The sequence below is a fragment of the Aythya ferina genome (genome assembly GCF_964211825.1).
Source record: "Aythya ferina genome assembly, chromosome: 2".
Taxonomy (NCBI): domain Eukaryota; kingdom Metazoa; phylum Chordata; class Aves; order Anseriformes; family Anatidae; genus Aythya; species Aythya ferina.
In genome coordinates, this window is record NC_140297.1 from 60429772 (window position 1) to 60443708 (window position 13937).

General features: G+C 44.8%; 1 protein-coding gene across 1 annotated transcript in view; it reads left to right on the forward strand.

Annotated features, from left to right (window-relative positions):
* The window catches only part of TARP (TCR gamma alternate reading frame protein), a 44483-nt gene that overhangs the window by 20174 nt on the left and 10372 nt on the right, over nt 1-13937 (forward strand). The window contains exon 5 of the mRNA XM_084510095.1: nt 11247-11302. Within this exon, the coding sequence (XP_084366221.1) occupies nt 11247-11302 (56 nt within the window). The remainder of the gene's footprint in view (nt 1-11246; nt 11303-13937) is intronic.

A 13937-nucleotide genomic window follows, 5' to 3' on the forward strand; every position in this document is an offset into this window, starting at 1 on the left:
TCCCTTCCCTTCCCTTCCCTTCCCTTCCCTTCCGAATTCTCTTCAGTTCTCTTCAATTCTCTTCTCTTGTAGATGTATTTGCACAGGAAATTCCCATACAGACACCAATATCCATCACCAAATCTGGAGGAACAACACGCCTGCAATGTCATTTTAAAGTTGTCTCTAGAAATTTTGATAGCATCATCATTCACTGGTACCAACAGAAGGAGAATGAAGCTCCAGAGTGGATGTTCTACATTTCAACAGGGAAAACATCAGTGGAGGAAAACTTCCAAGGGCACACATATACAATTGAAAGGGTTTCAAGAAAGAAAATTTGTACTCTTACAATAAGCAATATAATTCCAGATGACACAGCTATCTACTACTGTGCCTACTGGGACTCTCACTACAGCAGAAACCCAGCGATCACCTGGACCAATACTCCCTTGGAGGCTCAACCACAAATGATTTGAAAGATCCCAACTCACTTCCCCCGGCGTGGATGAGCCACCCGGCCTCAACACGCAGGCTCTGCACAGCCGGGACTGGCTCGGCGCTGAGCCAGTCCTTGGAGGGGGCAGCTGCCAAAAGGTGGGGATTTCGATGCAGCAAGTGGCACATGCAAAGGGAACGGTGAAGGGCAAATGCCTAACCCAACCTCAGCACCTTCTCTTCCCATTCCGTTGCTCAAGTGTAGCAGGGAATTGGTTGTAAGGAATTCTTTACCAGGAATGTGCCATTTTCCATGCTGCTCTTCCTGGAAATAACTCAGCATGTTTTCCTGGATCTTTTCAAAGCCCGTGGCTTGAGAAAGAAAAGTGAAATAAAGGAATTTAACCTGACAGTCAGTGCTTTATTATGTATTAGATTTATAAAGAAAAGATTAAGGAGAAAAAAAAAAGTTCTCTTTTTGGGTCATCGGGTCAGGGGGTTGATATTTTTCAGACTCTGAGCTATAAGAACTCCATTCCCAGGTTCAGCCTGGGTTTGTCTTCTCCTTCCAACCAGACCAGGATGGTAGACCTGAATCTATACAAGAACAATCTTCCCTTTCCAGATGATGTTTTGCTGGTTGTGGTGGTTTTACCCAGCTGGGAAGATGAAATCCACCACAGCTGCTCTCTCACTCCCCCTCTTCAAAGGAAAGCGGGGAGAAAGTATGATGGAAAGGGCTCCAGGCTTGACATAAGGACAAGGACATCACTCACCAATTATCGTCAAGGGTAAAGGAGACTCAGAGAGGTTATTGAAATGTATTGCCTATATTGATCTTGTAGACTAGCACAGTGAGAAATAAAAAGGCAAATAAAAACACTTTCCTCCCCCACTCCCCACCACCATTCACCATCTTCTGTGTTCTCCCCCCAAGAGTCAGGCACACGGGAATGGGGAATGGGGGCCCAAACCCCTGCTCCTGTGTGGGCTCCTCTCCACGGGTGCACCTCCGGCCCAGGGCCTGCTCCTGCGGGGGCTCTCCATGGGCCGCAGCCTCCTCCAGGCCACATCCACCTGCTCCACCGGGGGCTCCTCCACTCATGGGGGGGCTGCAGCATGGAGATCTGCTCCACGTGGGACCCATGGGCTGCAGGGGGACAGCCTGCTCCACCAGGGGCCTCTCCACAGCCCACAGGGGAACTGCTGCTGCCTGCCTGGAGCACCTCCTGCCCTCCTGCTGCACTCACCTGGGGTCTGCAGGGCTGGTGCTCTCTCCTCGCTCTCCCAGCTGCTGTTGTGCAGCAGTATTGTTTTTCTTTTAGTTCTCTTTCTTGAATCTGCTCTCATGGAGATGCAGCCACTGGTGGGTCAGCAGTGGGTCCCTTTTGGAGCCTTCTGGAGCTAGCTTTTACCTGACATGGGGCAGCTCCTGGACTCTTCTCACAGAGGCCACCCCTGCAGCCACTCAGCTACCAAATCCACATTTTGCCCCCACTCACATAGCCACAAACATCTTTTCCAATAGCAACAGGTTTTCACTTCAAACTGCTTTGCCATGAAGGCAGGAAACCAACAGCAAGCCATTTAGTGAACTAAGAGCTACAGATGCCAAGTGCTTCACCAGAAAATGATAAAAATTCTTTCTGATAATAAAGAAGCCCTTCCATTAGGCACTTTTCTCATCAGGCACTGTATTAGGAACAGAATTTTGCAGCTGGTGGGAGCAAGAAGCCACCCTTGGACTGGCAGTCACTGTGAGGGCTCAGACCTTTGCAAGGCAGACCATGCAGTCAAAACACAGCTGAAATAAGAGAAAGAGCCCCGTTCCTTGCTAGGATTTTGCGTAAGCCAGGAGTCAGTCTCTCCCACACTTGATTTGTCTCTTGATTTGGGGGAAATGACCATCTTTCCAGGTACCTTGGGTGTTTTCACGTCACACAAAAGGATTGCACTGACTCTCCTGAGGTCAGTAGTAGCTTGGGTATGGACCTTTCTACATTTTAGTTTCCGTGATGTAGCCCTCCCCATCCCCACTCAGCAATGATAATGAGTGGAGACACCACCATTGGGTGTGCCAAATGAGTCATTTCCTCCCCAGAGCTGTTTGACTCCTTCTCCACCTGGAGGGCTTTATAACCTTCCTGCCCCTACTCCAGTTCCACACTTCACCCAAGTCGGCAGCATGCTGCTGCTGCCCATCCTGCTTGCAGCTTCTTGTTGGTCCCGTAAGCCCCGTTCCCTTTCTCCTCTCCTTCCCCTGTGCAGAGAACACAGCCCCTGCTCCAGACTGCAGACGTTTTGAGCCCTTACCAAGTTTTCACCCATTTTCTCTCCATTCCCTTCCAGGTGGTGACACGCAGGCAATGCCAGTGCAAACGCCAGCAATGCGGACTCAGGCAGAGGGCCGCTCGGCCAGCATGGCATGCCGGCTAACGAAAGAAGACATCGTGCACTGGTACAAGCAGCTTCCTGGGCAGCCGATCAAGAGAATACTGTACATGTCGGGACAGACACCTACGTTTGATGAGAGCTCTGACAGACAAAAGTATCAAGTGAGGAAGCGTGCCTCTGCACCTCACTATTTTCTCCAAATAAATAATGTAAACCAGAGGGACGCTGGCACATACTACTGTGCGTACTGGTATTAATATCAAGGCATCACAGCGTTAGATGGGCCAAGATAAACCATACAAAAAGGCACTTGGCACTCCAAACCGCAAGCTCTGAGCTCTGCCGAAACACAGATACTTCCTCATTCAGCTCGGCTCTGATGATTTTCTGCCACAGGGTAGGAAAAACAACAACGTAACATGACAGCTGCTAAATAGAGGATATTAGTAATCAGGATATTATTTCCAGACTCACACATCTCTGTAACATGCAGAAGCTGCAGGTCCCTGTCAGTCGAGGGTACAAATAATACAAATACATCGCTGTTAAGTTGAAGACTTGGGTGTACAGAAAGCACTCACTTGGCAGTGCACACAGCCTGTCTGTGCCTCATGAACGAACAGCAGCTGAAGATTTCTATTGTTTATTGAATCCATGGAGCAAAAACAGCAATGTATCTCTACATATTTGGTGCTCTCTCTTGAAACAAGGCGTGTGTCTGAAACAAGGATAAAGTCTACATGGTTTGGTAGACCTTCCTTCAACATTTTTCTGCTGTCTTCCATGCCATTTCAGTCCCTACAACATCTTACAACAGACCAGAAACTCCACTTTATCATCACAGTTTCTCCCCTGAGGTGTCCAGAAGAGAAGTGACGTCCTCAGCCATAGGCTATGCCTCCAACCAGCAGACAGACGGCAAGGAGATCATCAGCAGTAGTCTGCATGGGTTCACCATGGAGAAATCATTCTTGACCAATCTCATACACTTCTACAATGAAATGCCCAGCCTGCTGGATGAGGGGAGAGCAGTGCAGATAGTCTGGGGACTTGATTAAAGCCCATGTCACCCCTAAGAGTCTTAGAGAAAGGCTGTTGGTGTGAGGGGCTGGACGAGGAGACAGAAAGATGGGCTGAGCAGCTGGGCCCCAAGGGTGGTGATCAGTGGCACAAAGGCCTCCTGGAGGCCACAAACTAGCAATGTAACCCAGGAGTCAGTTCTGGGTCCAGTCCTTTCTAACATCTTCCCTAATGCTTTGGATGACGGGACAGAGTATTCCCTCAGCAAGTTTGTAGACAACATCGACTTTGGAGGAGTGGGGGTCATGCTAGACTTCTACTGTCATCACCAGAGGGGCATGCTGCCATCCAGAGGCACCTTGTCAGGCTGGAGAAATGGGCTGACAGCAACCTCACCATGTCTGGAAAGGTGCCGTGCAGAGTTCTGCACCTGGAAAGGAACAACTCTGGGCAGCAGAGGGCCAGCCAGATGGCGATCAAATTGTAGAAAAGGCCTTAGGGTCCTGGGGGACACCAAGCTGACCAGGCGCCAGCGATGTGCCCTTGCTGCCAAGACGGCTGTCAGTACTCTGAGCTGCATGAGGCAAAGTGCTGCCAGCAGCTTAGGGAGGTGATCCTTTCCCTTTGCTTGGCACTGGGGAGGCCCCACCTGGAGTGCTGAGTCCACTTCTGGGCCCCACAGCACTGGAGAGACTTGGCACAAGTGCAGAGGAGAGCCATGAGGAGGATCAGAGGGCTGCAGCACCTCTCCTATGGAGAAAGGCCGAGAGAGGTGGGGTTGTTCAGCCTGGAGAAGAAAAGCCTCTGGGGAGACCTGACAACGGCCTTCCAGCACCTGAAGGGGGCCTCACAAAAACTCTTTGTTGAGAAGAGTTGTAATGGGATAAGGAGAAATGGATTTAATCTAAAAGAGAGTAGATTTACATTCAGTCCTAGGAAGACTCTTTACTATGAGGGCGTTGAGGTAGTGCACCAAGCTGCCCGGAGAAGTTGTGGATGCTCTGTAACTGGAAGGGTTCACGGGCAGGTTCGATAGGGCTTGGGGAAACCTGGTGTGATGGGAGGGGGTCCTACAGGACAGCTCTTTATGAGGGAGCATGGCGATACGACAAGGGTAGTGATGGGAAAAGACATAACAGTGTTAAACTAAAAGAGTAGATTTAGACTTTGGGAGGAGTGGGGGAAACATGGGGAGGGTCGTGCTGCCATCCAGAGGCACCTCATCAGGCTGGAGAAATGGACTGACAGCAGCCTCATGATGTGTAAGGGGGACATACAGGGCCCTGCACATGGCACATGTTTTCTGCTTTTCTTTTCCACTCTTTCTTTCCATGAAGTGCTTGCTCCTCAGCTTCAAAACCTAAGCCCTGCAGCTGTGCATTTCCTCCCCACACAAAACCACAGGCAAGGCGCCTGCTCCTGGGGATGCTGCTATGGTTGCTGCAGGTTGATCCCCATGAGCTGCTGCAGTGGAGGCAGCACAGGCACAGGGACATTTTGGCAGGCCGCAGCTGGGTGGCCAGGCTGAGGCAGCAAGAGGAGGTCCCTGACAGGGTGGGGACATGCCTCCTGCCACTGGGGGGGACCGCACATACTCAGCGCCCACCAGGGTGGCTTCTGGGCTGGGAGCTTCACGCCCTGATGTACGGCTGCAGCTGCTCTCACTCTCAACCTCTTCTCAGCAGCTCTGCCTCAAGTTTCCACATGCCATGCTCCTTGGACTTACCAGTCTTTCTGAAAAGCTGATGGGATGACAATGTCCTTACCAACATGAGCATTCCCAGGTCTAATTCCTTTCCCAGGCTGCAGTGGGTTCTCTGCAAACGTAGCCCCACACGGTTGCGCCCACAAGAGCCATCGCTGGAGACGTCTGCTCCTCCCACTCAACCCTGTCCCCATCTGGGGCCTCCTTCCCTCTCCTCTGAGTCTCAGCTGAGCGGGACCAGCAAACATGATGCTGCTGGCAGCACTTGTGGCCACCGCTGCTTGGTATGGTATGTCCTACTTAATTTGCAATCTTTCCTCAGAGGGTACCCATTGCCACACATCTTCCCAAGTCCCTGAATTCCAGGTAATAAGATTGTTCCACATTTTTTTTCTAGATGGATTTGCACAGGAAATTCCCATACAGACCCCTATATCCATCACTAAGTTCAAGAAAACTGCACGGATGTATTGTGAAATCAAAAACTTAAAAACAAGTTTTGATAGTACTGTCATACACTGGTATAAGCGGAAGGAGAATGAAGCTCCAGAGAGGCTACTGTTCTTTGCAGAAGGAAGAACTTCCGTGGAAAGTGGCTTTCAAAAAGACAGGTACAGAGCTGAAAGGGTTTCTGACCAGAATCGGTGTGTCCTCATGATAAAGGATGTCATTCCAGACGATGCTGGCATGTACTACTGCGCCTACTGGGACCCTCACAATGGTAGAATCTCATAGACCATCAAGGCACAAAACTCCCCCAATGTCTGAACCACAGGTTTGTAGCTTCCTCACTCCCCCAGTCTTCTCACTCCATCTGGTATCAGCTGCAGAAAGGCCAAACCCTTGTCTGCCTCCCAGAATGAGCAGCTAACACTGCACAACTGTCATTTTTGAAGTTTGAGCCATCATTAACACTGTGGTCTTCAGGCACACACATACCATTTTTAAGGGCAAGGTAACTCATCACTACCATAAGAATTAGCACATCTATACTGGAAACTCACCTGTTCTGTCAGTGTGGTTTGCCCAGCATGGCAGATATCTGGTGTTCCTTGAGGAAAGCAAATGTTTAATATTGATGTTCTACTCCAGCTGCTGTTCTCTGCTAGGAAAGCAAAGGCAGGAAAAGAGGAACAATGTTCCAAAGAAAAGACTTTGGATATGGGCACATCATGCCTGTCACTCCCAAGTAATTCTAAGGACAAGATCTTCCTGTCCCCCTCTATAGTCTGTCCTCATCTGCATGTAAGTGACTACAAGTCCCTGGGAATATGGTTTACGTTGTTTGAGTACCACAAAATCCCACACAGATAAAACTTAAATCAGAGATTTACACTCTCTTATCTACGACAGATGAAGATGTGCCCTTTGTAAAGTTCCTTCTATGCTTGCTCCCTGACCACTGGTGCTGCCAGAAGAAGCCTGGGGGACACATCCCTGTGGCTCGATGCAGGGGCTCTCCAGCTGCCACCCAAGGGAGGCACCTCCTCCTCCCACGTGGCACAGCTCAGCCTGCCCTGGGGACAGTTTCCTTCTTCGAGTCTCAACTCGGAGAACAGAGAGCTCTGAGACAGCTGAGTGGGACACGCCAACATGCTGCTGCTGGCAGCACTGGTGGCCACAACCACTTGGTCTTGTAAGTACTTCTTAATATACTTTGTGTTCCCTCATAGGCAAACATGGACACACTAATGAGTATCTTCACCAACCCCTGATTAATAGTTAATAACATAATTTCTCCTTTTTTTTTTTTTTTTTTTTCCCCCAGATGGATTTTCACAGGAAATTCCCATACAGACCCCTGTGTCCATCACCATGTCTCAAGGAACTGCACGTCTGCAATGTCATTTTAAAGATGTCTCTGCAAATTTTGATAATACTGTCATACACTGGTATCAACAGAAGGAGAATAGAGAACCAGTGAGAATGCTCTACATTTCATCAGGGACGACAACAGTAGAAAACAGCTTCCAAAGAAACAGATATATAGTTCAAAATCTTTCTAACCAGAAAATTTGTATTCTTATAATAAAAAATATAGGTCCGGATGATGCAGCTACCTACTACTGTGCCTACTGGGACTCTCACTATGACAGAAACCCGGCAATCACCTCGACTAATACTCCCTCGGAGGCTCAACCACAAATGATTTGAAAGATCCCAATTCACTTCCCCCGGTGTGGATGAGCTGCCTGGCCTCAACACGCAGGCTCTGCACAGCCGGGACTGGCTCGGCGCTGAGCCACTCCTTGGAGGGGTCAGCTGCCAAAAGCTGTGGATTTTGATGGAGTGAGTGGCACATGCAAAGTGAACAGTGAAGGGCAAATGCCTAATCCAACATCGGCACTTCCTCATCCCCTGATTTTGCTCAAGTGAGGCAGGGAACTGGTTGTAAGAATTTCTTTACTGGAAAAGGGCTTATTTCCATGCTGCTGTTCCAGGAAATAACTCGGGACATTGTCCTGGAGCTTTTCAAAGCCCAAGGTTTGAAATTAAATTTGAAAAATTAGTCTTCTTTTAGTTTAAAAGTTAGCAGCTCTGGAAACAAAATGATATTTGATTTATTCCTCAAGAGATATGGAGATGGGCATTATTGTTCTCCCTTTTTGAGATGTTTTTGTGTCTTTCCCCATCCTTGTTGCTTTCACTGTCTGTCTTTACTGCCTTTCAGCATAGTAGAGATGCATCTGAGTCACTCCACAAAGCTGTAGGCAGTGTTGCCAAAGCTAGTGCCAGAGATAAGAGATTTTTTTTTGAAAACAGCTGTCCATATTTATGTCCCTTAAGCAATGCATCCCTCACAGAAACTGCTTCATCACTGATGTTGACCCTCATGCCTGACAAGTTTTTTCTTTGCCATCAAGCCTTTTTTTAGTATTTTCCTTTACTGCAGTGTGCTGAGACTCTCCACATTTAGTTCCTTGAAGTATAGCTCATTAAATATTAGTGTGATGGGATGAAAACATGATATGACAATTTCAAGTAGGTGGTAGTTCTCCAAAATGACTATGGTTCAGTTTTGTCCTACTCTTATTTACAAGCCTGACTCATGCAAGGGAGCTTGACGAACTATCTACAATGAACAGTCTTTTGTTGTCTGTGTTTCTTCTAGTGATACCTCACAGATACTCAGTGTTGTAGACACAGCCCACCCAGGGGATGCACCAGCAGCACCTTTCTCTGCCTGTGTCACTCTTGCCATTGCTTTGTGGTTGCAAATACAAACATAGAATAACAGAATTATTTAGGTTCAAAAAGACCCATAAGATCATCAGTTTCAACCATCCACCTAACACCGCCAAGTCCACCATTAAAACATGTCCCTAAGTACCACATCTATACATCTCTTAAATACCTCTAGGGATGACAACTCCAACACTTCCCCGGGCAGCCTATTCTATGTTCCTGCCCAGGAGAATTTAGCCTAGACAGCTGTTTTGTGCTACATCTGATTAAACCAAGTGACCTTCACCCTCAGTCTAGTTCCTCTCTGTAGGCACAGGCAGTAATTTCTTAATGTTGTTTTGTAGTCAGTATGGCACACAAGACGTACTCAAATTCAGTTTCTTGTAAATGGCAAACGAAACATGTGGGTGGTTTGATTGACAGTACCAGGGCTTTCTCAGATGTTATCTTGGGATGTTTTGTAAGAACCCAATGTGCAAAGGGAAAGCCCCCTTCTCTCTCCAGTTAGTAAATGAAAAGGTATCAGTGAACTGATATTTCAGAGTCTGGAGTGACTCCAGGAGATGGATGGATAACAACCGCATACTGGGAAGAGAAAATGCAAGGTGCAGCACATGGACACCTTCACAGTGGACTGCAGAGTGGTTTATAGAGCTGGCTCTCCCTTATTTCCTTCTGTTAAGTTTTATTAAGACAGATAAAACTGAAATGCATCCTAGTACTACCTGATTGTACTTAATGCCAGATGAGAGGTGGGGTATACCTGTGGGAATGAGTAGGATCATGACCTGAAGATACGTGTTTGGTTTTTTAATACAAACAGCACTGTGGGCTTACTCGATCTAAAATTGAAGAGGAAAACTTCACCTAATTGTTAAGCATTAAATGGAAGAGTTGGCTAGCCTACTTGGAACACTTTTAGAAAGAGATTTGCTCTGCAGGTAATTAGATATCAGCAGAAAACTGGGCACAAGTCTGAAATTCCTGACATTCGCCCACCAGCCAATGCCTGGCCATCCTTCAAGCAGTCTCCCAGGTGCAGATTGGGAAAAAAAAAGAAAAAAGAAAAAAGGAAAAAAAAAAAGGAAAAAAAAGTTGTTTTTATTCAGCAATTGCACATCAGGAGAGTACTTTAGCTTATTGCAAAGTCAAAACATAGTGTGGACCACATGGATTAAATACTTCGGTACAGGAACTAAGCTAATTATCTCCGGTAAGTATTAACATTGATCTGATTTTCACAAAGTCACTTGGGTTCTCAGGTTGATAACTAAGAGTGTAAGGGTGTAGGGAAATTAATTTCTGCCTGATAGATCACATTTTTTTATGTGACCGGTGCATGGGGCTCAGGTTGGGTGGGTTGATGGGCAATAAATATATCAACCTAGGGGACAGAGAAATCACCTCCACATCAGTTACTGAACACTTATTAAGGATGGCAGAATGGAATAATGAGGTGAGGGGGTAAAAGTCGAAATATTGGGTTGGGTTCATTCCTCATTCTGTTCTGGGACAGAAAAATGAACTGTGTGAAAGTTTAAGAACTACTCTCAGTACAGCAAGACAGAAATGCAAAAACTTGCTTATTGATAGAGGTGGCTCAGCCTAAATTCATTGGGAAGGAAAGTTGCCTGGAATTTAGTAAATTTCTAGTTCCTGGCTCTACTGAAATTAACTGGCTTCCTTTTGTATTCATACTGCTGTTAATTGTGTTAAAGCTGTACAATCTATTGTATGAATGCCACTAGCAGTATAAAGCAGATAACAGTGCCTACAGTATGCTGCTCAGTTAATACATGAGACTACCAAGGTTAGTATAAATGAGTCAAACTGTAAAAGGCAGAGGAAACTTGCACATTTTACTACAGATTGCAATTAAATTATGCCTGTGTAGAGTTGGGTGTTTTTGCCAAAAGAAAACAGTGTAACTACTTTCAAGAAGCACAGACTTAGTAAAACACATCTTAAATGTCAGTAAGTTTTGTTTAGAATATGGTTTTAGAATATGGGCATGTAAAATATGGGCTTCAAAGTAAGAATATGATGAAAACTAATCCAAGGTACTTTCACACAGCAAGTAATTTTCAGGATAGAACGCTTCTAGGAAATAAAAAATACCTATCTATCTAAACCAACAAATAACTAGTAATTATTTTTTATTTCCTTTAGGAATGATAATATAATCACATTTCTTCTTAAAGCAGGAAAAAGAGGTTACTTTATAGAAAAGGTAGCAGACTAGAAGCAGCAGATCTTTATTAGAGAAATCCCAGAACTAAAAGGATAGATATAAGTAGTTATAAGCATGACACAGCTTTCTTCTCAGAAAATGGTGTATTTAAAAACCCAGACTTTTTACTCATCACGAAAAAATAATAGCACTTCTAAATATTCCACTCCAGTCCATGTTAAAAATTAAGATATTACACTGGGCAAGATACTACCAACCTCTAAATTTGAAAGACATTTTCTGTAGCATGTGAAAGAAAAAAGAAGTGCAGTAGATATTGCTAAGCAGTATCAGACTGTGGGATGCTGATGTTAAAATATTTGGAAGTGGAACTAAGCTTATTGTTTCAGGTAAGTGTGAAACATAAAATTTACTTTTTCTGAAATGCATTTCAATAGTTAGATATTGTTTGTAAGCTGTGCTCTGGTTTCTTCGCTTCTGCTAGTTTTAACCCTACTGAATGCTTTGCAGAATTTCCCCCGTAAAGAGCATTTCCAGATGCAGAACACAACATCATTTTTTTATTTATGTATGAAATTGGGAAAATGAAGCAATTATTGAAGTGTAGATGTATAACTAACCCTCTTATTATTTTCTTCTTAAATATGAATTTAAATATGGTAAATATAGCATTCAGAGAACTAAAAGATATTTTTGTCTTTAATGATGCATACTCAACTTCTGTGATATTTCTAACTCATTCTGAAAGAAAATGTCAATTTGGGGTTATGCAAATTACTTGAAGAGCAAGAAGCTTTCTTTTGGGATTATGTCTGACCATACCAAATGACAGGAGTTATCTCAAGTATGTCCAGAACTGTCTGAAGATATGCCTAATTGAAAGGATACTCTTTCTTACTACTTTTTGCAGAAACCTCTTGCTATCAGTTATGATTATTATTATTAAGAATGCCTACCTGTGGAGACACTTTCCTTCCCTCCCAAAATATTGGCATACTTAATCAAATTATCCTGCATCAAGTAAACTTCGGCCGCTTTGATACTTAGCATCTGAGATGAAAGCAGTTTGCCTAATTTTGTCCATCTGATAATGGTTTCTAGTTAGTGGGAGTTTTGATGTTGATTTCAATCCAGTCAGGGTTTTGCTTAATATTTGCACAACAAAAACTTCGATCCGGAATTTTGTGCTGCAAAGATCTCATCATAACGTTCGCTAATTCTAGGACTGATTTTATGGAGCTTTAAAGGAGCATTTTACTTAGCTAATAGAACTAATACATCTTCTGCTGGTGCTGCCTCTCTCCATAGAGCAGATATGGAACCAAGGTGCTTAGTACTGTCCACCTAAACTTTCAGAAAACTAATTTTAGTTGAGATGAAGCCTGCCCATTTAAAAACATACCTGTCCTCAAAATCTCCACACACTTTTTTATTTTCTTTTTGGTAAAGTTTAGGTTGCTGCCCCTTTTCCATGACCTAAAAGTTGATTAAACAGCAAATCTGTTTGTCTTTAAAAAATTGTATTTACCCATGTATTGCCATGTGTCCTTGCTGCTAAGATGGCTGTCAGTACCTTAAGCTGCATGAGGCAAAGTGCTGCCAGCAGCTGAGGGAGGTGATCCTTTCCCTTTGCTTGGAACTGGGGAGGCCCCACCTGGAGTGCTGTGTCCAGCTCTGGGCTCCACAGCACTAGAGAGACATGGACATACTAGACAGGGTCCAACATAGGGCCATAAAGATGATTAAGGGATTGGAGCATCTCTCATACACACAGCAGCTGAGAGAGCTGGGACTGTTCAGCACAGAGAAGAGGAAGCTCAGGGGGATTCAATCATTGTCTAGAAATAACTGAAGGGAAGGTGCAAAGTGGACAGAGCCACGCTCTCTTCAGTGGTGTCCAGTGCCAGGACAAGAGTCAATAGGCACCAACTGAAACACAGGAGGTTCCCTCTAAACATCAGAAAACACTTTTCTGCTGTGAGGGTGAAGGAGCACTGGCACAGGTTGACCAGAGAGTTTGTGGAGTCTCCCTCTTGGAGATCTCCAAAAGCTGCCTGGACATGGTCCTGGAAAACCTGCACGAGGTATCCTTGCACAGGTATCCTACCTGGCCTGACAAGGGAGTCAGGCCAGATGACCTCCAGAGGTCCTTTCAAACTTCAGACATTCTTTGATTCTATTATATAAAGAATAATAGATCTGTAATGTTATTGCAAAGACTTTATGCACTGTGTCTGGTTATTACTACAAAGTGTTTGGCACCGGTACAAAGCTCATCGTGTCAGGTAAGTCACTTTCTTTAAAATAAAATGTAGAAGCTTGGTGTGGTCATACAGATTCAGCGTTAGTGTCCCAGAGGACACTCTGCTTGCTTAGAGCCTTGGTCAGTGCCATCCCTGCCTGGGTTTTTAAGCTTTTCATTCTGACCTTGAACCCTGTTGATTTGTAACGCAGTAGTCTAGGATCACAAATATACTGAGGAGCTAGTTTGTGTCACTTATGATCGTATTCCTCCTTAGAAATTTGGTGGAAAATGGCCTGGAGTAGTTTCCAGAGCCCTCATTCTTTCTTTCAGCTACTGAAGAATTAAGCATGGAATCAAGCAGCTGTGAATTAAACATTTAAAAAAAATAAAAATTAAATCCTCTTCTCAATACAAATTCAAAGAGCAATTTGCAATGGCCATTGCTTTTTTAGTTAGACTAGTAGAAGTGAAATAATATGTGCCTAATTATTTCTGTCACGTACACAGCACTTTGGCAGTAGAAATAAACTTCTTTTTGTTTACTAAAACATACATGAAGAAGGGATCTGTTTTTTGTCTCTCCTGCAGAGACATGTATTTGGATGGTAAATTGAGGATAAAAATCTTCTTTTTCCCATTAAATGGTATTTTAAATGCTGTAACCCTGAGGTAGACTACTACAGAAACAGAAGGCAGAGGAACTATCACTACCAAATATTGTAAGCCTGATTAAATGCAACTTATATTAGCATGCCAAGAAAAGACTGTTTTTGATGATT